General features: G+C 59.8%; 2 protein-coding genes across 3 annotated transcripts; both read left to right on the top strand.

Moving 5' to 3' along the window:
• The first annotated feature begins 152 nt into the window (after nucleotides 1–152).
• On the top strand, nucleotides 153–5,080 carry BLVRB (biliverdin reductase B). 2 transcript variants are annotated; one of them, XM_032228283.1, is made up of 5 exons: nucleotides 153–491; nucleotides 3,077–3,238; nucleotides 3,321–3,410; nucleotides 3,899–4,030; nucleotides 4,312–5,080. In XM_032228283.1, exons 1-5 carry the CDS (start codon nucleotides 239–241, stop codon nucleotides 4,473–4,475), a joined length of 801 nt encoding a protein of 266 aa, XP_032084174.1. In that variant the 5' UTR covers nucleotides 153–238; the 3' UTR covers nucleotides 4,476–5,080. The 2 variants fall into 2 exon arrangements, with proteins under 2 accessions (XP_032084174.1, XP_032084175.1); XM_032228284.1 differs by lacking the exon at nucleotides 153–491 and adding an exon at nucleotides 1,227–1,424.
• Nucleotides 5,081–8,311: 3,231 nt separating this feature from the next.
• PRX (periaxin) lies at nucleotides 8,312–20,780 on the top strand. Its single transcript, XM_032228620.1, has 5 exons — nucleotides 8,312–8,460; nucleotides 12,677–12,818; nucleotides 13,345–13,504; nucleotides 14,235–14,428; nucleotides 15,350–20,780. The coding sequence occupies exons 2-5, from the start codon at nucleotides 12,792–12,794 to the stop codon at nucleotides 20,267–20,269; spliced, it is 5,301 nt and encodes a 1,766-aa protein (XP_032084511.1). The 5' UTR covers nucleotides 8,312–8,460; nucleotides 12,677–12,791; the 3' UTR covers nucleotides 20,270–20,780.

Raw genomic sequence — 20,780 nt, forward strand, 5'->3', positions numbered from 1 at the left:
CGGCCTGCTCCCTCCCCTCCGAGAAGCTTCCGGAGAGCCGGCTCCGGCTCTTCTCCGCCTCGCTCCCGTTCCTGCTCCGGTCGTCAGAGCCCAGGGGCGCCCACAGCCTCCTCCCCCGAGTGCAGCCGCGGCCGGGCCAACCTCACCTGAGCACCGTCCACTTGCGGGGCCTTATCCTCCCCGCCGCCTGAGCGGCGGCAGCGACCAGGCAAGCTGCTGCTGGCGGCCGCTCTCGTCAATGGGCGCAGGAGCAGAGCCGAGCCCAGCCGCCCGGCGGGGCCGCTACGCCGGGCTCGCTATCGCCGTCCTGGCTGAGCAGCCAATCCAGGAGCGCCGCTCAGCCCCTCCCCGAAAGCCGGAGAGCCCCCCTCCCGCCGCCGCCGCCGCCGCCGCGCCCGCTACAAGGCGTGGGGGGGGGGGGCTTTCCAGGAGCGGCGCCCGCCTTTCTGCCGCCGCTCAGCAGCCCCGGCGCCCGCCGGAGAGATGCCCAGGTGGGTCTGCGGCAGCAGGCGGGTCTTCACCTTGCGCCCGTCCTTGACCTCCGCCCGGCCGCCGGCTTCTCCACGCGAGCCGCGGGTGCCGGTTGGAACGAGGGGAAGCGCAGCGCTGGCTTCCCGCGGCTGCGAGTGCCGAGGAGGGGCTTCAGGTGGAAGCCGCGGCTGCGCGGCTGCGGCGGAAAGAAGCGGAGCAACGCCCGGCACTTTGGAGGACGGGAAGGCGCGAGGCAGGCGGCGGCTGCTCTCGCCGGTAACCAGGCCGAATGGGAGGAAGCGCGACGGAGGGCCCCGCATGGCTGAGCCGCGCGGTTGGGCAAGGAGCGGGGAGCCGGGAGCGGGGACGGCTGCCCCGGGAGGACGGCGGCAGAGCCCTGCACCTTTGCTCTGCCGGCTGGGCTCCGGCTAAGGCCTCCCCTCCCCTCCGCTTTCTGCGCTGCCCTCTTTTGCCAAAGCCCGGGAACGGGGAGCAATTGCCAGGAAGGCGCTTCGACCGAGGAGGCTCAGACGGGATTCCGCCCAGCGCATCAACCGCTCCCGCCCCTTTTCAGACGGCCACCGGCCGCTTCCCTCGGGCGCCCGGGGGAGGGGAGGCAGGCGCGCCGGCGGAGGAGACGGGCTTGGGTTGCTCCTTCTGCCGCGATCCCGAGTGAGGCCGCGGGGCTCGGCCCCTGGCTGCGGCTGACGGGCGACCTGTCCGCCGGGGGAAGCGAAGCGGCCAAGCGCCGCCTTCCGCTGGCCCGGCCTCTTCGGGCGGAGCTCCAGGCGGAAGGGCTTGATTCGGCCCCGGGCTGGAGTGGCGAGAAGGCGACGGCATGGAGGGAAGCCGCGCGCTTGGAGGCCCGGCTGCCGCAGCCTGCAAGAAAATCGCCCTCTTCGGCGCCACCGGCATGACGGGCCTGGCCACCCTGGCGCAAGCCCTGCGGGCGGGTGAGGCAGGGCAGGGCAGGGCAGGGCAGGGGGCGTCGGCTTGGGGGGCAGAACCAACGGGGGCCCGCGAAGGGCCGCGCCGTCCCCCCGGCTGCGAAAGCCGCGCTCGGGACACGGCTGCCCCCCCCCCCCGAAGAAGCGGCGCAGCGGCTGACAATGGGGGTGGGTGGGTGGGTGGGTGCCGAAGGAGCATTGCACCCGGGGCGGCTGTGTGTGGGTGGCGGGGCTGGTCAAGATTCAAGGCTTCCGGATGAAGGCTGCCTTTCCCCATCCCCTGGGGCTGCTGCTACCGCTGAGACCGTCGTCCCGAGGGCGGTTGCGGGAGATGGGAGCTTGGTTTAGCTGAACCCCAAAGCAGGCCTGGCCGTGTTCCAGTGTGCTTGCCAGGCTGGCCCGGCGCTTGAGACTCGCTACCACACCTCGCCCGGCGTTCCCCGCCCCGCTGCTTGCCGTGTGCTGGGCAGTGATAAGGAGGAGAGTCTGGGACCAGCCTTGCAGGGGCCCTTTGGCTTCTTTCGGAGTTGAGCTAATTCTGGAGGCTGTTCTGTCCCCCCTTTTCCTCCAGCCAAGAGGGGGGGGGGCTGGCCCACCTCTGCTGGGGAGACATATTGCTGGTGTTCCCGCCCCCCTTTTGCAAGACAGACGGGGGGGGGGCGGGCAAAGCTTGCCTCAATTGTTGTTTTGGATAAGGAAGTGAAAAGGGGGGGGTCCCCAATGCCCCTCTGGATGGGCACTGCAGCCATAACTGGGGAGTGGTGGGCTCTGGGCTGGTCAACCTAGGTGGGGAGAGTTGGAGGATTGTAGGATTAGGCCCTCGGGGGGCTTCTCTGAGTTTGAAAGTACAAAGGTCCTCTGGGTCACTGGCTGAAGTCATGGAGGGGGGGGGAAGGAAGCTTCAAAGCCATGGGGTGGAGTGGGGGAAGGGAGGCTTGGATTACATTTAAGTTCAGCTGCCCTGAGGGGGTTGGTTGGTCCTGAGCTCCCAGACTTGGCACAGGGAAGGACACCGGCCAGAATTGCCCAAAGCAGTTCAATAATTGTCAAAGGAAAAAAAATCCACCACAAAATAGTTAATTGGAACGACCCATTTAAGGGTGGCATAAAATGCCCTTCACTGGCAGAACATATATAAAATAGTCCCTAAAGAAGGCTGGTGTGCTGGAAAGAGGCTTCAGATCTAAAAAAGAATGTTTTTCCACACAAAAAATTGTAATGCAAAAAATTACGCCAGGCTAAACAGGTTTAGCATTTCCTCTGTAATTTATTTCTTAAATATGTGAACAAGCCAAGAAAAGAATTCACTGAAGTTATTTTAAAAAGGCAAAGCACTTAATGCTGAACAGGAGACAATTGGATGTTAAAGGGGGCAGACAGTGTTGCAGAAAAAGGAATGTAACCAAGGAAAACGGACACCTTCCCTTCCGCCCGTAAGGTGGCCGGAGCAGAAGGACAGGCGAGAGCGCCGGCCAGAAGGACGGTGGGGGGGAGCATAAATTCCTCCTCTGAATTCCCCCCCCCTTCGCCAACCCATTCGGGGCAAAGGGCTGAAGGCTCCCCCCCCCCCCCGCCTGCCCTGAGGCTTCCTTTGCTCCTCCCTCCAAGGGCTTTGGGGGAGGAGGTTTGACCAGCTGCTTTCTCTTCCCCCTTGACAGGCTACCAGGTGACGGTGCTGGTTCGGGATCCTGCCCGGCTGCCCCCTGACCTCCAGCCAGCACAAGTGGTGGTGGGAGATGTGCTGAACCGGGCAGACGTTGACCGAGCTGTGCAGGGACAGGACGCCGTGATCATCGTCTTGGGCACCCGCAACGACCTCAGTAGGAACATTTTTGCTTCGTCCCCGGCCTCTCCCTCTTCGGAGGCCCTGGGCTCATGGGAGTTTCCTTCTCCGCCCCTCAGGTCCCACCACCATGATGTCCGAAGGCACCCGGAACATCGTGGCAGCCATGAAGTCCTGCAGCATCGGCAAAGTGGTGGTCTGTCTCTCAGGTAGGCGTCCCGTGAAATACCTGGAGGTCACCTCCTCCTGTCTCCTGGATAGGATCTACAGCTGAGCAAAGGGTCAGAAGCCCCCCCCCCCCACCTGTCTGACAGCCCCGGGTTTCCTTGGGGAAAAGAACCGCCTTGGGGTCCCTAGGAGGGAAGGGAATGGAGAGGCGCTTCCACTGGCCAGGCAGTCGGAGGTCTTGGAGGCAACTGGAAGGAAACGAATGTCAGTGAGATGCTGGCCCCACCTCTGATCTTCTCCAGGCCAGACAGGGGACGGGGCCTCACAGGGCCCCCACGGGGCGTGCAGAGCTGCCTCGGATTCCTGCAAGTGGGAGGTTGCCTTCCTTGGTCTCCTCAGCCCTCATCTGACCGCATCTCTCTGTTCATCTTGGGGCGCTGAGGTTCCCAAGGGCCCTGGACGCTCCCCCCCTCCCTCCGCAAAGAGGTGGGCTGAGCCGACTTGGCCTGGGGCTGTGGGTCTCTTGCAGCTTTCCTGATGTGGGACCCGGACAAGGTTCCTGCCAGGCTGCGGCCAGTGACCGAGGACCACATCCGCATGCAGCAGATCCTGAAGGAGTCTGGCCTGGCCTGCGTCTACGTCATGCCACCTCACATTGCAGGTGCGTCCTGGGCAGAGATCTGGGTGGTGGGGGCAGAGTGACCAGCAACTGACGGATCAGTCTGGATGCAGGAAGGGTTTGTGACTGGGGAGGTGTCAGAAAAACCACGCACAAAAAACCATTTCCCACCCGTGAAAAAAAACGGAACCCCCTAATGTGGACCTGCGCCCCATTTCCAGTGCTATTCCTCAGCTGGTGCTGAGCCAAGTGTTGGGGCTGCATGGCTGGCGCAGGTGGGCTTTGCATGCAGCTTCTGGCAATGGGTGTTCTTCCTCCTGCAGGTGACCAGCCCCTCACCGGCGACTACACCGTAACTGTGAACACCTCGAGCGGTGCCCGAGTCATCTCAAAGCATGACCTGGGGCACTTCTTCCTCAAGTGCCTGACCACATCGGAGTACGATGGGAAAAATGTCTACCTCTCCAGGCATTATGCCAAGGAATGAGCCCCCCTCCTCAAAAGGCTGGAAATCGCTGCCTTGGACGCCTTCACCCACCGCCCCTTGTGCCACCAAGTGCCTCCCCCCCCCCCCCGCTCTCACAGGAAGTCCGTGAACCCAAGCACAGCTGGGTGGGCTCTGGCCCCCGTCTGGGCCGGTGGTCTGCAGCTGCTTTTCCCAGGTCAGAAAGGGCTCTTTGGGGCAGCAAAGATTTTTGCTCCACCGAGAAAAGCCCTTGCACAGAACAAATGGTCTAGGGTCTCCTGCTCGAGCAGGGGGTTGGACTAGAAGACCTCAAAGGTCTCTTCCAACCCTATGATTCTATGTTCTAAGTGGAAGGCAGCAGCCAAACCCCTTCTATCAGCAGAAAGGAGGTTGGATGCGGAGGCCACCGTGAGGATTGGGTGGCCAGCTATAAACAAACCCATCAGAATTAGTAAAAGGTTGGATGGCAAGTAACTGAATATCCCCGGGTTAATGTTAATCTTCCTCCTGTGTTGCTAAGAAACCTTAATTCATGTTGATGCTTGCAAAGTTCTGTGCAACTTGAAAACATACAAAGCATAAGCAGCTAATCAAATAAATGCTAACCTATTTGGATGGTAATGTGATTACTGGGATCTAATTAAGAACTGACTTGGAAGGAGTTTTCAATAATTTCTTCTGCTGAATTATCAATTCTTTGTGTTGTGGTTAAAAGGCTGTAAAAGAGTGAGGTGGCCCTAAGGAGGGATTACAGGTGGGGCCTTCTGGGGGGGGAGGGCTGCACCCTCCCCGGCCGTTGTCGCACCTGCACTGGGACACAGAAATGTCAAGAGGGTAAACACGGATGGGCAGTTAGTGGCCACTCTGGGGCAATAAGTCAGCTGCTTTTCATGCAGGGAAACATGAAAAACTAGGATTTCATGAATGGTAAAATAGAAGATTGAGCTAGTCCTCACACATATTCAATTAAAAATATTATTCTTATTGCATAAGCCATGATTAGATGGATTCATATTACACAACAGCCAGTTTGGTGCAGCGGTGAACGGGGAGATGCGAGTTCTAATCCTCCCTTTAGCCGAGGATCGGCCCTCTCTCTCAGCCAGCCCACCTTGCATGGTGGTTGTGATGAGGAAAAGAGGCTTTAGGGGCTTTAGGGGTCTTCCCTGCCTTAAGTTGACCAAACATTTTCAAAAGTGGGGGTGCTTTTGAAGCCCTCACCGGACGCTTCTTCCGAGGAGGCGGCCGTCTCGGCTCTCCGCCAGCACCAGCGCAGCGGAACCGTCCTGCGCCGGGGGACCAGCGAGCTCTCCCGGGCCAATCGCACGGCTTCAGCCCGGCGCCTCCAGGCTCGGGACAGGAACGCCGGGCGGCGAGGCTGCAAACGCCGCCTCCAGGGGTCGCCCTTGCCCCAGCCACAGTCGAGGGGCGGCCTCCGCGGCGGGCAGCGCCTCCTACCGGGCAGCCAATCAGCGCATGGGGCTTTCCTTCCGCCCGCCCACTCTATGGAGATGAGGCGTTCGTGCGAGCACTCCCATTGGTCGCGATGTCTCCCTCCGCCCACGCAGGGCGCCCCGAGCGACCCTCCTCCCATCCAATCGGAGAGATTCGCCTGGAGCGGGGGGGGGGGGGGGGGGGGGGGCGTGCCGGCCGCTAATTGAGATTGAGATGCTTTATTTGTATGCCGCCCTTTTCCCTGGGGGGACTCAGGGCGGCTCACAACCCAAAGGGGAGGGAGGACAAACAAGTCACAAACATGAGAAAACAATACATCGTTAAAAGCACAACAGTCATACAATTCGGGTGGGGTTGAAGTCTTTAGCCCCAGGCCTGTCGGGACAGCCAGGTTTTAAGGGCAGTGCGGAAGGCCTGGAGGGTGGTGAGGGTCCGAATCTCCACGGGGAGTTTGTTCCAGAGGGTCGGAGCAGCCACCGAGAAGGCTCTCCTCCGGGTAGTCGCCAGCCGACACTGGGCGGCTGATGGAATTTGGAGGAGGCCTAATCTATGCGATCGTATCGGCCTAGTGGAGGTAATTGGCAGGAGGCGGTCTCTCAAGTACCCAGGCCCACTACCATGCAGGGCTTTGTAGGTGACAAGTAGCACCTTGAAGCGAACTCGGAGATCAACAGGCAGCCAGTGCAGCTTGCGGAGGATGGGTGTTACGTGGGTGAAACGAGGTTTGCTCTGCCCTGCCTGATCTCCTCCTGCTGCTGCTGCTGATGGAGATTCCAGCCTGTTTGTCTGTCCATAATTGGCCTTCTAAATACATCTTTAAATTTTCTAAGCAAAGGGCTGTTCCTAACCTTGCAGGGGAATTCACGGTGGTTGGAGTTGAACATCAGTTACGTTTTGACTAGTTGCTTGTTCATTGAGGCAACTGCAGAAGTTCACCCAAGGCCCCCCTCTCTCACTTTATCTTCTTCTTCTCCCGTGAATCGGACTGATATTAAGAATGGCGCAAAGAGGGGAGGGGGACTTTCAGCTTTGCCCCTTCTGAAGCCTTCCCAAGAGATTCTTCACCTCGGGACTAGCAGCATTCCTTGGCCCTTTTTTGCAAGTTACAGATTTCTGTGTTTACATTTAAATGTACATTAAGGCTGACCCAACCTCCTTTTTACACACTTTTTGTGTAAAAAAAACCTTTATATTCTATGTGGGTTACCAAAAGTTATTTGGTTACAACAGAGGCTTGATAAGCAAATAGATAATGAGGGAAAGAAAAACGAAAACCTCTGGAGGAAGAGGGTGGGAAGTCTATGGAGATCCTTCATCTGGATGGGTTCAGGGTTGACCCAGAGGTGCTTTTTCCAAAAGGCAACTGGACTTACTTGTTTATTTTTTCCTTCGGAAAAAAACTTTCACTTCTAAGAAGCTTCATCAGTTCAACTTCTTGGAACAGAAGCGAAACGTTTTCAAAGAAAAAAAAACCCCAAGAAAGTCAAATTTCCTTTTGGGGAGGGCATCTTTGGGACGAGGGGGGAGGACAGAAAACGACGCTGGTTCTCTGGGTCTGCTTGCAAGGGGACGTTTTCAGCCTCACTCAGCTGCCATGACCTCATCCACAAACACACCTTGCTCTCCAAAGTTGTGTAGCCCACTGCACTGCCAAGATGCACCCCAGCTGGCAGCTCTTGAGACCCCGCTCCTTGGTGCTGTTCTGATAAGCAGGCTCCTGGGCGACTTGGCTGGAGCACCAACCCAGCAGAGGGCAGGAGGGGCACATTTGCCCCATCCTTCCAAAGAAGCCCAGCTCCCAATTGGAGGAGGGTGGGCCAGGAGGGCGTTTTCCCCAGCCTTGTGGCTGAGATGGGGTGGAAGTCTTCCTGGCAGCCCCCCTTGGCCTCTGGCGAAGGCCTCTCATTGTGCCCAGGCTGTTGAGGTGAAGCTGATTCCTCACTTGGATGCCAGGCCCAGATTCACCCATGGGAAGCTGGAGATCTCCTTTCTTCAGTGGGTGGCTGGCCGGCTCTCCCCTGCTCCCCCCTTACAACACCTCTGAATCTGGCCGAGCATTTGGACTCCAGTCTCCTCTGCGCTGCTGGAGGGAGAATTGGAGGCATGCAGGGTGGCTTTTCTTACTCCCAAAGGAAACGGAATTCTCCTAAGTGCATCTGGAATTACCGTTGCTATCATTTGACACTCCTGTTTTCATGGACAAGGACAAACAACAACGTTTAAAAGCAGAATTAAAAGACCAATTAAAATACAATAAGTACAAAACTCCCGCTCCGGTAAAGAGAGGCGTTCTCGCCCGGTCCCTCCTTCCGCCTGGCAGCTGGTGCCTGGCGGCCGCTCGGTCCCAACATCTCTCTGGGCGGGGCTGCCTCGGAGCCGCCTCGACGCCGCCCAGACCCTGCCCTGGCCCCGCCGCGCCCGCCTCGGACACCCACGGGATGGAGGGTCAGCCAGAGCCGCCCGCTTCCTGCTGGACCGCGCCCGGAGCCTCAGCCAGACCGGCGGTTGAGCTTTGTGGAGCGGAGCGAGCGGAGCGGAGGAACCGGCTCGGGTAGGTCTGAAGGGGCCGGCGCTTGGACAGACCGGAGCGCCCCGCTGTGCAGAGCCGCGCCGGTCTTGGGCGAGGGGAGGGGAGCTCCGGCGTCCTTCGGCCCTTTCCCAGCCTGGCCCACTGGGCGCGGCAAGCGCGGAAGGGAAGGGCGCGCGGACTCCCGCTGGGCCGGTGGGCGCCGCTGCTCTGCTGGCCGGGGGAGCCGGCGAGGCGAGGCTCAGCTCGACGCCTTTTTCCCAGCCTCCGCGCTCTTTCCGAGCCGGCCACAGGAGAAGGCGTGCCCTCCGCTTTCCCCCGGTCGGCCCGGCAGCCCCCTGCCTCGGGTAGCCACGAGGAGAACCTCGGATGCCCCGCGGCCAGGGAAAGGCAGTGACCGGGGGGGGGGGGGATCGAGGGACCTTGCTGAGCTTGGCCCAACTCCAGTTTGGAGGCCGCTTTTTCTCCTTCCACATTAGCCAAATGTCCCCAGAGCCGCTGGTTCCCGGGTTGATACTTTCCTTTTCCCATCTTTTACTTAATTGGAGCAGCAGTTCTGGTCTGCAGAATCTGGTCCCAAAGGGCCGCCAGCGTTGGTGGCTCTGCGCGATGGGCTCGGAGCTGCCTTGGAGCTGCTCTTGAAAAGGAAGCACACTCGGGGGGGGGGAGGGGAGGGCTCTCCTGGCCGGAGTGGCAGCCTCGGGGCACCTGGATGGTCCAGTTGCGCTTTGGCCCCTGGCCATGCTCACCTGTAGGCACCTGGGCTCTGCTTCCCGAATCTCCCACGAGCTGCTTCTTCTTGGGTTGGAAAGGGTGAGGGTGGCTTGGCACTACAACCCACACAGGAAGAGCCCCTCTTGGCAGAGATGGCGGCAGCGTCTTCAGCAGCTTCTAGCTGACTGCAAAGGGCTTTTCCTCTTGGATCAGGAACTCTGGAAGGCCAAGGAAGCTCCTCTTCCTGCCTTAAGCAAGTGCGAATGGGGTTCCGCCTCAGGAAGGGAGTTGGTCCCTTTCCCGAGAGCTGCTGTGCCATTGCTTCCCTCACCTGGGCTTGGGCGGCCCAGTGCCAGGAGTGGGGCTGGGGGGGCCATCCAGGAGACAATGGGAGGAAAGGTCTTGGCACTACTGGCTCTGCCCTCGGGGCCAGGAAATGAAGCTGCCAGGATGTTTGCTGTCTGCTTTGGGGGCAGGAAAAGGAGAGGACAAGACGGGGGGGGGGGGTCCCTAGGGAAGCCTTTTGGAAGGAGAGATGGGAGCAGAGCCCAGAGGCTGCAGGGGGCAGAGGGGAAGGGGGATTACCCAGATGAGGGGGAGGGACCGGATGGCAGGAGGGCTGCAGCTGGTCCTTGGAATGGGCTCTTAGCGGCTGTCCTTGGGGTCCAGTGCGGGAGAGGGAAAGCCTGGCTCCTCCCAGCACTAGGCCTGACCTGCAGAAGAAGGGATCAGACCAGCCTCCCCCCTTCCCAGCGCTCTTGTCCCGCTGCTGGGCCTGTCATCGGAATCCCTCCCTGGAGCCTGAGGGCTCCGTCTTTCACAGCTCAGCCTGAAAGGGATCCTTCCAAGCCAGGGACGGAGGGCTGATCCCCTCTTCTGGCCACCCGGCCAGGGCAAGGCTGCTCTCACGGGACAAGTGGGCAAGGCCGGGGGGGAGGGGCAGGTTGCCGTCCAGCACAAGGACACAACAGGCACAGCCATCCAGCAAGAGCAGATGGTGGCGCCTGAAATGCCTCTGGGCTGCCCACCTTCGGGAAGGGGGCTGAGTCACTCTTCTGGGCTGTCTCTGCTGGGTGGAACTGCAGCCTCGGCCCCCGTTCTGCCTCCCTCCATGGAGTTTTGCTGAGACTACAGAATGCCTGACCTTCTCCCCAGCCTTCCAGCTGCTCGGCCATGAGCAGAGGCGGGAGGGAGCAAAGAACCCCCCCCCCCCATCTTTGCTCGCTACCTCTTCCACTCAAACTATGGGAGCTGCTGAAGTCCTGTCAGCATCTCCCTCCAGCTGGCCCAGGGATGGAGGAGTTCTCCAGGCCCAGCCTGGCACCTCCTGGGTCCACTTTTATTTTGCTGCCCGTGTCTGGGGAACCTTGGCTTCCAGCCCTGAACGGGCGCAAGGGACTTACAGTGCCGTTGCCTAAGAGGCAACTTGGGCTCCTGCTGGAAGAGGCCTCTGAGGGCCGCGTGCTGCCTTCCAAAGAAGCACGGGGCATTGCCCTCGCCCCCAGGGGCTTCCCGCCAGGCCTGGCTGTGCCTTATTGGAAGCTATTTCCTGGGCTCCATGGAAGGCACTCAACCCCTCCAGCTTCTGCTTGGCTTTTTGGTGACCACAAACACTCCCACGAGCTGTTCCCAGCCCTGCCAGAGACCCCTGTCCAGCGCCAGTGGACTGAAGACCCTCCTGGCTGCTTCATCCTCTGTCCTCCCAGGCTGGTCCTCTGAGTTGCCCCAGCAGCGGGCAGGCTGCACAGGCAGGCAGGGGGAGGCAGCAGCCCAGCTCCCTTGACTCCTCTGCTTGGTCAGAAGAGTGGGGCTGCCCCGGCTGCTCCGGGGTCCTGCTCCTGCCCAATGGCCACTGTGGGAAGGAGCCTTTGGAGCTGCCGTCCCCAGTGGACTGAAGAGGCGTGAAGGAATTCTGCTGGGAATGCTGGCAATGCCAGAGGCCTGGCTGGGACTCTTTGTCTTCCTGGGCAGGGAATGTCTGGCATGGAGCCCTGACCTTTTGGGGAATGGAGTGGCGTGGGCTCCAGTGTCCAGTGTGGGAATGAAATGCCCTGCTCGAACAGCAGCATGGCCCCCACCAGGACTGGGCTTGAAGGCAAGAAAGGAACTGCTGATGATGCCTGTGGGGGGGGGGGGATCCCAAAGGCATCCATGGGGCAGAGACTGGCTCTCTTTTCTAGAGGCTCTGGGGTGGAGGTGGTGGAGGAAGGGGTGGCCTTCCCAAGAGCCCCCCCTGCCAAGATGAAAGGCGTAACAAGCAGTCTTAACACACCTGCCCCCTGCCTCAAGCGGATGCCAAATTAAAACATAACTGAGAATTGTTATTAGTATTTGTATACTTCCCAATGCCTCTCGATGCCATACAAACTTAAATAACAACAGAAATAAGATCTAAAATAAGTGCCCAAGTGTGGTACAAATAAGGCAGAGTCATTGCAAAAATCCTATCCAATAAATTGGATCGTTTGCACAAGGAATAGCAATAGTACTATAACGATAGCACGTAGACTTAGATTCCGCTTCAGTGCTTTACAGCCCTCTCTGCGCTATTTACAAATGTCAGCATTTTGCCCCCCAACAATCTGCATCCTCATTTTACTGACCTCGGACGGGTGGAAGCCTGAGCCATCCTTGAGCCAGTCAGGACTGAACTCCAGGCTGTGGGCAGAGTTTGACTCCAAGGAGGGGGCCGTTTGACCCAGAGAAAAGACCCCGAGAACCGGTTGGGTTGTGGGAGGCTGCTTTCAGGCAGGGCAGCCCCCAGCCCAGGGCTTGCCAGCAGGGAAGGAAGCAACGGTCCCACGGAGGGTTTTCTTTCAGCCACTCCACGGGTGGGGGCCAGCTCCTCCTGCCACTGCCTTGGCTGCTGCCCGTTCTACGGCTACAGCCACCAGCCAGGCAGCTTGGGGCACCCTGCAGAGTTACCTGGACTGTCAGATTGGTGGCAAATAAAATTGAAAAATAAATAAATTTGATGAAGAGAGGGAGGTAATTTTCTCCTCAAGGATAGGGGAAATTACTGTATTTTTCACAATATAAGTGGGTGGAAATGCCTGTGCATCTTTTAAATCATATATTGCAGTGGGGGTCGGTGCCCTCCTTCTCCTCCTGGAAAATGGGGCAGCTTTTTTGGGGGGGGTGCCATGCCAAAGCTGGACTGCTCTGGGGCAAGGAGGGCTTGTGGGCGCCTGCGGGAGGGTGATGAGCCTACTCCATGACAACCCACTTGCAACTGATGGGGAGGAGAAGGTTTTAGCCCCCCCTCCAGCAATCATGCTTTTGCTCCCTGTCCTAGTGGGGAGAGTCCTGGGACCCCTCTGAAGGGCCTCAGGTGGGAGGAAGAGGGTCTCTCGTGGAGGCGGAGGAGGCAAGGGGGTTGGGAGAGGCAGGACTGCTTTGGGGCGATTCTTGAAGCTCGGACATCATTGTCCCAGTGGGGGGTGGAGGGGATGGTAGGTTGGGTCTGGGCACTCTGGCAGGGGGGGTGGCTGATGCTCCCACCTCTGCAACCTCCGTCCCCTTCCAGGCCTACCAAGAGAAGCTTCATGTGATGCTGAAGGGGGCCCTCCTGAGAACAGCCCAAACCAGGGAGGAGATCCTGAAGTGGAGGGGCACATCCTTCTGCTGCCCCCACCCGCAAGATGACAGCACAATTCATTGCAATGGAGGTGAGCTTCGATGGCTACAGGAAGGGACCTCTGAATGGGGGCGGGGGGGCTCTAGGATCGCCTTTCCCTGGAAGGAAGCTAGGAAAAGCCCCGGCTCAGCTGGGCAAGCGGAGCCAAGCTCAGAGAGGCCTCTGGATGGGCCGGGGTCCTCTCTCCACCTGAAGTCCCCTGCAGGCGGCAGTTGCCGGGCGGCTTTGGCAAGGTGTACCTGGCAAGAGCGGTAAGGCAGCTTTGGCAGGAGAAGGCTCTGCTTCCTGATGCAAATACAGCTTTGCAGCGGCTATCAGACAGGTGCGCCATCTGCACATCCTTCCCCAATGTACCTCCCTGTTCTCCGCCTTCTCCACTCCTGCCGCTCCTCGAGGTTGCCCAGTGGGAGAAGCAGCCTTGTAGAGAGAGTCCTCCAGAGCAGCCAGATTTTATCACGTGGCAAATTTAGTAGGAACCCCCCCACCCCCCCCCCCCATTCCCATCCCAGGGAGCCAGAGGCAGCGAATGGGTGGACGGATTCTTCTTTCCTCCGCAGAAGACCATCGAGGCCTCTGAGCTGCTGGAGATGGTGGTGGAGACGGAGGCCGGAGCCGGGGCCCGGGGGCTGAGCGTGGCTGGAGGAGGGAAGGAAGGCCTTTTTGTGAAGGATGTGCTCAAGGACTCTCCAGCTGCGCGAATGCTGAGTCTCCAGGAAGGTGAGTGACCAAGAAGCGCCCAACCCAGACCAACCCTTTTCATTAGTTCATCAGACAAAAGGCAAAAGCAAATAAGAGGAAAGCTGTGAAGAAGGAAAAAAGAAAGAAAAGAGAAGTTGACTTCTGACTCCCCCCTTTGGTCTGGTAGACTAAGACATAACACCAAACTTTTTCACTTTTGCATCATAGTATAAACTAGCCTTTTCTGTAACAACAGTTCTAGCTAATCAGCGTAGCTCAAAATCAAAGTTTCGTGTCTTAAGCACAAAGTCCCGAAGTGGTTTCCAAGTAGAAACCAAAGGACTTGCGATTTCGCCTTTGATCAAAGCCGTCAGTTTAACCGCCTCTGCTGACTCCATCGGCTTTTGCAGCCGTTCCTCCACTGAGGGCACCGAAGCGCCCTTCCATTTTGTCCATGAAGGGATTTTGCTGCCATAACTTTCCTCTTCCCTTTTCCTTCCCCTATTTTTCCTCTTTTATTTCCTTCTGTATTTTATAAGCCAATAAAAAGGGTTGATCCACAAGGGCCGAACTCAGGTGGGCAGAGACTGGCAGCAGCAGGCAGGCCTGGCAGGACGAAACGGGGCCTCGTCCAGCTGCTCTGGAGCGCTCGGGCCGTTCTCATGACTCCAAAGGCTGCCTCTGTGGGAGAACGGGGGCCCTTCAGGGTGGTGGGCAGAGATCTTGGGATGCCCTTAACATCCGCTCTCACCCATCTGGCAACTTGCAGGGGATCAGCTCCTGAGTGCCAGAGTTTACTTTGACAACATCAAGTATGAAGATGCCCTGCAGATCCTCAAGTGCGCGGAGCCCTACAAGATCTCCTTCTGCCTGAAACGGGTGGTTCCCAGCACCGACGTCTCTCGCAAGCCCGGAGCCACCGTCTTCGAAGTGAGAGGCCCCAAAGCCAAGATGGCCAAGCTGGTAGGTGACTTTGGCAGCCCTGGGTGTTCCACCTCCGGAACCCAGACTCTGCCTTCCTCCGCACAGCAGCTACCCAGGGAGGGCAGGCGGCAGCCCCCGGCCGCGGCTGAGGTGTAGCACAGGGGGGATCCGTCCGCTGCCCTCAGAGGCTCCCCCTTTCTGAGCACGAGTTTGGAGGAGAAACGGGGAAGAGATTTTCGTTGGGCTTCTCTTGGCTGAGACAAGAACTGGGAATCTCCCAGGCTGTCATCCCAGAAGGGAGGTTTCCGATAAGCAAGTTTACTGCAGGACTAAGAAATCCGTTAAAGGGCAATTCCAGCAGTTGCTGCATCTAAAATGCAAGCTGCGTTTATAATGGAATCCAGATTCAATCCCGCAGCTTTGTTCTCCCGCTGAGGCCCAGGAGGTGCTGCCCCCTTACGGAGTGGGTCTAAGTCAGAGTCGGTCCTCTCAGGCTCCTCTTCAGGCGCCCCCCCCCCCCGTGGGTTCCTGGAGGGCGATGAGACCGATCTGCTCAGCTCGAGGCAGGATGTTTGTTCATTTCCCTTCCCAACGGCCTGCAGGCTTGTCTGCTTCCCAAGCTTCCTGCTTCCTGCAAACTGTTTGGAAAGATCGCTTGGGTGCTCGTCCCTCCCCTGTCCTGTCCCCGGAGTCCCCTTGCAATGTAGGGAAGGCTGAGGGGGCCTAAAGAGGGGCTGAGGCTGACTGTCCCTGGACAGACCTCATGGCTTGAGAAAAGAGCCCGGAAGCCCCCTCCCCCCCCCCCCGTCCATCGAAAAGGAGCTCTGGAAACGGGGCTGTTCCTCTCCTGGAGCCTCAGATGCAGGAGTTCTGCCAGAGAAGCAGCCCTCCGGTCTCGGGGAAAGAGGCCGGCCTCTTGGCCAGGGAGCCTCACCAAGCCCCGGCTTCTTCTCTCCCCAGAACATCCAGGCTCTCTCTTCCCTGAAAAGGAAGAAGAAGAAGGAGAGGAGGAGGAGGAGGATGGTGGCACAGAGCCTGCAGGAGATGGAGGCCCGCCTGTCAGCCGGGAAGCCGGAGGGGCCTCCGGTGGATGTGGAATTCTCCTTCCCCAAGTTCTCCAAGCTGCGCAAGGCCAGGAGTGCTGGGGAGGTGGCCGTGGCTGAAGCGAGCCCAGGCCTTTCGCGGAAGTTGTCCTCCCTGGAGACCAAGCGCCACCGACTGAAGTTCCCCCGGCTGAAGGTCAAGGAAGCCGTTGCGGACGAGGCCCGCCTTGCCATGGGCCGGCCCCGTGCTCTTCCGGAACCGAAGGAGGCAAGCAGGGGAGAAGGCGAGGGGAAGACCTTCCGATTCACTCTGCCTTTTTCCAAAGCGAAGAAGCCCAAGGAAGAGGCCGGGGCCAAAGTGGAAATGGGATTCCAAGCCCCACAAGTGGAGTTTGCTCTGCCTAGGATGGGGGCTGGGGAGGAGCCTCGGGAGGCCAGCCCCAAAGGCCAGCGCCTGGCCCTCGCAGCGCCACCCCTCGGCTGGCCCCAAGTGGAGGCTGTCCTGCCCAAAGGGAGCGCCGGTGTGCTGGAGAGCCAGCCAGCTCTTCTCCAGGCCGGGCTGAAGCTCCCTGCCGCCGAAGTGGCAGCTCCCAAGGTGGACGTAGACCTGGCCCTGCCCAGGTTGGAGGGTGCTGCCCCAGAGGCTGCCCCTAAAAGAGAGGGGGGGTTCAGAATCAAAGTCCCCAAGTTTGGGGTCTCTGCTGAGGAAGCGGAGCTGAAGGTGCCCTTGATGAAGGCTCCTGCCCTGGAACTGGCCCTGGGAGAAAGCCCCCAAAGGGGGTGGGAGGAGCAGCCGAGAGCCGGCGGGGCGGTGCCTTCTCTGGGCATGGCGGCTCCTGGTGTGGATCTAGAGCTCCCCTTTCCCAAAGGGAAGGCGGGCACGGAAAGCCCTGAAATCCCGGGCAGAGCCTCCTTGGCCAGGGTACCCCAGCTGGGCTCCAAGGCCCAAGGAGGAGGAGCAGGCAAACTGGCCCAGGTGGAACTCAGCCTGGGGGCCCCGGGAGGTTCCAGGGCAAACGAGGCGAAGGGCTCCATAATTCAGCTGCCCGGCCTGGAGATTTCCCTGAGGGAGCAGCCTTTGGAGAGCCGAGAGGCAGCTGGGGTGGCAGGGGCTACGCGGGTGAAGCTCCCTGAGGTGAGGGTGCCCTCCCTTGACATCTCTGCCCCCAAAGTCCAGGAGATGCATCTTTGCAAGGTTGTGGGGGAACCGGCTGCCCCTTCTGGAAGGGCTAAACCCAAGGAGGCTGCCGAAGGGGCTGGAGGTAAGTTTCAAATGCCTCAAATATCCCTCCCAAAACTTGATTTCCCTGCCAAGGAAGCCCCCTCCCGACCTCCAGTCCAGGTCAAAATGCTGAAACCAGAAGGGGACGCGGGAATGAAGGTCGGCCTCCCAAAGGTGGATGTTTCCTTGCTGGCAATAAAGGTGCCAGGTTTGCAACTTCCTAAGGTACCAAAGCCAGAGCTGGGCATCTCTGTTGAGAGGCCAGAGGTGGAGATGACCGCCCCTCCAGCCCCACTGAGCTTCCCATCCGCAACTGTCCCTGCGCTGGATATTCAGCTGCCGAAAGTTGGGGTCGGGCTGGATTTGGCACAGTGTGAAAGAGACGTTTCTGAGCAGGGACCTGAGGCCCAGAAGGCCACCTTGGAGACCCTGAGCAAAGACCTGGAGGTGGAAATCGGTCTCCCGAAGTGTCTGGTCAGCCAGCCTGGGCTGGAGCCAGGGATGGGGAGCATCAAAGGACCGGCTCTGGCTGGGATGGCGGCCAAATTCCCAAAGTTGGACCTTGCCTTTGAGAAACGTCCAGAAGAAACCGAAGGGCCAGAAGGAGTCAAGATGAAGCTGCCAAGTGTAGAGATCCCACCAATAGGTTTTCCAGAGAAGACTGCTGAGAGTCAGGTCAAGGCGAAAACCTCTCGATTTGCCCTGTCCAAATTCAGCATTTCAGGCCCCAAAGTCTGGAGCAAAATGAGCCCAGAGATTTCGGCGTCTGGAGTGGAGGGCAGAGAAGCTGCCGACCTGGGTTCAAAGCTGAAATTGCCAAAGTTTGGGATATCTTTGCCTAAATCAAAATGGGAAGCAGAGGCAGAAGATGCCAAATTAGCCCGTGAGGTTGGAGGGGAAGCGCCCAAGGAAAGGCTCGGCCAAAGGACGGGGAGCAGAATGGGCCTACCCTTGGTGGAGGTGGTGGACATTGGCTGCCCACAAGGCACGGAAGGCTGGGCTGGCGGGGACAGGGAGGGAACCTCTCCGGAACTCCTCGGGGTCCAGTTTAAAGAGCCAAAACTATCCCTGCTGAGCTTTGGGGGCAAAGGCGAGGAAGAAGAGCGGGGCGCCCTAGAGAGTGAGGAGGTGAAGCTGCAAGGGAGAAAGGGGGGCCTGAGAGGGCAGCCGGAGCCCAGGATGTTGGAGAAGGAGGCCAAGGCCTCCAAGTTCAGGATAGCGTCTTTGGGCCTCATGGGGAGAGAAGGGGAGGCCAAAGCCAAGAAGGCCCCTGGGAGTCCGAAGGAGAAGCCGAAGGGCCCATTTGGGAAGATGCCCCAGCTGAAGCTTTCCTCTCTGAAGGCCCAAGGAGAGAGAAGGAAGGCCCACCTTCTAGCTCCAGAGCTGGATGAGAAAGCCCTCCCCCAGGTAGAGTTGCCAAAGCTTGCAGGGCTGATCCCAGGGCCGGAGAGCCCCGGGTTCAGAGTTCAGGTCCCATCGGTGGAGATCGCTGGGCCAAGTTCCAAAGCTGAAGTGGGGGCAAGCGTGGCGAAACGGGCGGGAGATGCTGCCAAGGCAGAGCGCCAGCAGCAGGAGGGGGAGCTTAAGAGGCCCAGAGCGCCTCCCATCCAGGTGTCTGCTCCCACATTAGAGCTGGACATTGCTTTGCCCATGGCTTGCAAAGAAGAGGGCGTTCTCCAGGCAGCCGCAGGTGCCAAGGTCAGGCTGCCAAAGGTGGAGCTGGCAAAACTTGGGAAGGGTGAGGAGGAGGAAGAGGCAGAGGCGGCCATGCAGTTGCTGGGGAAGGGAGGAGAGAAAGACCTAGACGGGGTGGCTGAAGCCTCTGCCCTGGGCACCAAGGTACGGCTGCCCAAAGTGGACATTTCCTTGGCCAAGGCCTGGCTGCCAGAGGCGGAGGATCTTGGCCTGGAAGGGCCAGAAGCAAAGGTCAAGATGCCTTCGATGGGGCTGTCGAAACTCAGCGCCCCAAAAATGAAGGCTCCCGAGCTGGAGCTTGATATGGGTTTGGATGGGGGAGGGGTGGTGCCCAAAGTCACAGTGGGCCCTCCTTCCGTGAAGTGGCCTACATTTGGGGGCCTGGGCTCAGCGGGGGATGGGCAGGGCGAGGAGGATTTGCCCCGGGTCCCGCAACTGGAGTTGAAGCCTCCCAAACTCAGAGGAAGCGCAGATGCCTTGGACTCCGAAACGGGGGCGAAAGAGAGCTGGCTAAAGGTGCCCGCTCTGCCTCTCGGCCTCGGCAAGCTGGAAACAGAAGCTGGGATGGGAACCGAGGGGAGCAGATTCAGGCTGAAGCTCCCATCACTCAGTGTCTCCAAGCCGGAGGCCGAGTTGAGCCTGGATGCCCAGCCCCTCTGCCCCCCTGCCGAGGAGGCAGCGCCTGCCTTCAGGATTGCTTTGCTGGATGTCAGCTTCTCTGGGGATCAGGAGAGGAGAGAGAAGGCCAAGTCGGCAGGGGCAACGGAGGTGGGGCTGGAGGGCATGCTGAAGATGCCCAAAATCGGTATTGCTGCATGTGAGGCAGAAGGCACCAAGGGGGGCATAGAGAGCGCTACTTCTCCAGGCCAGAGGGCTGTGGGTGGGGGGGAGCCAGAAGGGAAGAAATCAGTTTTTAAGGTCCCTGGCTTGGAAATTTCTGCTCCAAGTCTCAAACCTCAGGCTGAATATGAGGTGGGGGGCCCCCACATGTGGCAGAGGGGGTCCTTGGATCTGGAAGGCGCAGACAGGGAGGGCTGGAAGCGGACAGACGGCCACTCGGATTCAGGGAAGTGGCACCGGGTGAAGATACCCACGCTTGGCCTCTTCCTGCCCAGGGCAGGGCTGGGGGCTCCCGGGGGCCTTGTGGAGCAGGAGGCGGAAGCCAAGGGGGGCCTCCTGGCCTTGGGGTGGCCCAAGGAGAAGGAAGGGTCCGCTGGGCTCCTGGGAAGGGAAGAGGGGTGCCAGGACAAAGCTGTCAAACTCAAGCTGAGGTCCCCCTTCGGGGTCTCCCTCTCCAGGCCCAAGGGCAACGCCGAAGTCAACGGGGAAGCAGAGAAGGCCTCCCCAAGGCTGAAGGGGCCCAGGCAGGGCTTCTCGAAGGCGGAGGACACCGCCCAGCTCCAGGGAGAGAGGGTGGAGGTGCTGCTCCAGGATGGGACGAGCAAGTTGGGGAAGCTGCCCCAGGTAGAACTCCTGTCTCCCTCTAAGGGGGCCGAGAACGACCCAGAGCTGAGCGTCCAGCTGGTGAAGGCCGAGGAGGCCAAGGCGGAGGCCCCCCATGGCACCACTGCTGCCACCGCCCTCAAGGCTGCCAAATTCAAGCCCCCCAGGATCACCCTCTCTGGCTTCAAGAAGCGCAATGGGGGGGTGGCCCCCGAGGCCGTAGCTGCAGCCGTGCCCCAAGCAGGGGGGGCATCTTTGAAAACAACCTTCAAAGGGGACCCGTCCAGCAAGTTCAGGTTTCCAAAAGTGGCATTAAGCTCCAGATCCCAAGAGGTGCTGGAGATCTCTGAGCACCAGCAGGACCAGGGCAGACCAGGGGGCAACTTCAGGCTTCCTGCTGTGGCTTTCTCTGCAGAGAGTGGCCCCCAGGAGGGAGAGCCCCCTCCCAGGAAGCCTCTGGAAAAGGAGGCGCTCTGAATGGAGGTGCTCCCCAGCCTGGCTCACACCATGTAAGGTCCAGTACTAACAGCGGGGGGGGGGGCATGCCTTGGCAGAGGGAGGGGGCTGGTTGGCACAGGTGTAGAGCCGCCTCTCCGATGGCCCTCCCGTTTTAACTGCCCCCACAGCCTTCCTCCTTTGCTCCGGGGCTGCGCCTTAAACGAGGAAGCCAGCCCAGGAAGGGATGCAGACCTGGCAAACCCATCAGACGCTGCCCCCTGCCTCCCGGGCACAGGCTGCATTTGGGACAAAGGACCGGCCTTCCTTTTTCCATGAGAAGACAGCCTCGCTCCCCAGCTCCTTTGATGAGACTAATTGTGGGTGGGTGGGTGAAGCTTTGAGTGGGGAAGCAGCTGGGGCTGTTCCATGGGATGAGCAAAAGGGACCCGCAGGGCAGGTGACCGCGCTCAGGGGCAGGGCACACCTCACCTGGAGGCTGCAAACAAGGGGACGCCCCTCACCTGGAGGACTGGTGGGAGACGCGCCTGCG

This window comes from Thamnophis elegans, chromosome 12 (genome assembly GCF_009769535.1).
Source record: "Thamnophis elegans isolate rThaEle1 chromosome 12, rThaEle1.pri, whole genome shotgun sequence".
Classification (NCBI taxonomy): Eukaryota; Metazoa; Chordata; class Lepidosauria; order Squamata; family Colubridae; genus Thamnophis; species Thamnophis elegans.

What these genes read in the sequence shown, in the direction of transcription:
- PRX (XM_032228620.1), top strand. Translation starts at nt 12,792, where the DNA reads ATGACAGCACAATTCATTGCAATGGAG. An exon ending in CACAATTCATTGCAATGGAG is followed by an intron (nt 12,819 to 13,344) that starts GTGAGCTTCGAT and finishes TTTCCTCCGCAG; the next exon opens with AAGACCATCGAGGCCTCTGA. An exon ending in AAGCCAAGATGGCCAAGCTG is followed by an intron (nt 14,429 to 15,349) that starts GTAGGTGACTTT and finishes TTCTCTCCCCAG; the next exon opens with AACATCCAGGCTCTCTCTTC.
- BLVRB (XM_032228283.1), top strand. Translation starts at nt 239, where the DNA reads ATGGGCGCAGGAGCAGAGCCGAGCCCAGCCGCCCGGCGGGGCCGCTAC. An exon ending in CCCGCCGGAGAGATGCCCAG is followed by an intron (nt 492 to 3,076) that starts GTGGGTCTGCGG and finishes CCCCCTTGACAG; the next exon opens with GCTACCAGGTGACGGTGCTG. An exon ending in AGTGGTGGTCTGTCTCTCAG is followed by an intron (nt 3,411 to 3,898) that starts GTAGGCGTCCCG and finishes GGTCTCTTGCAG; the next exon opens with CTTTCCTGATGTGGGACCCG.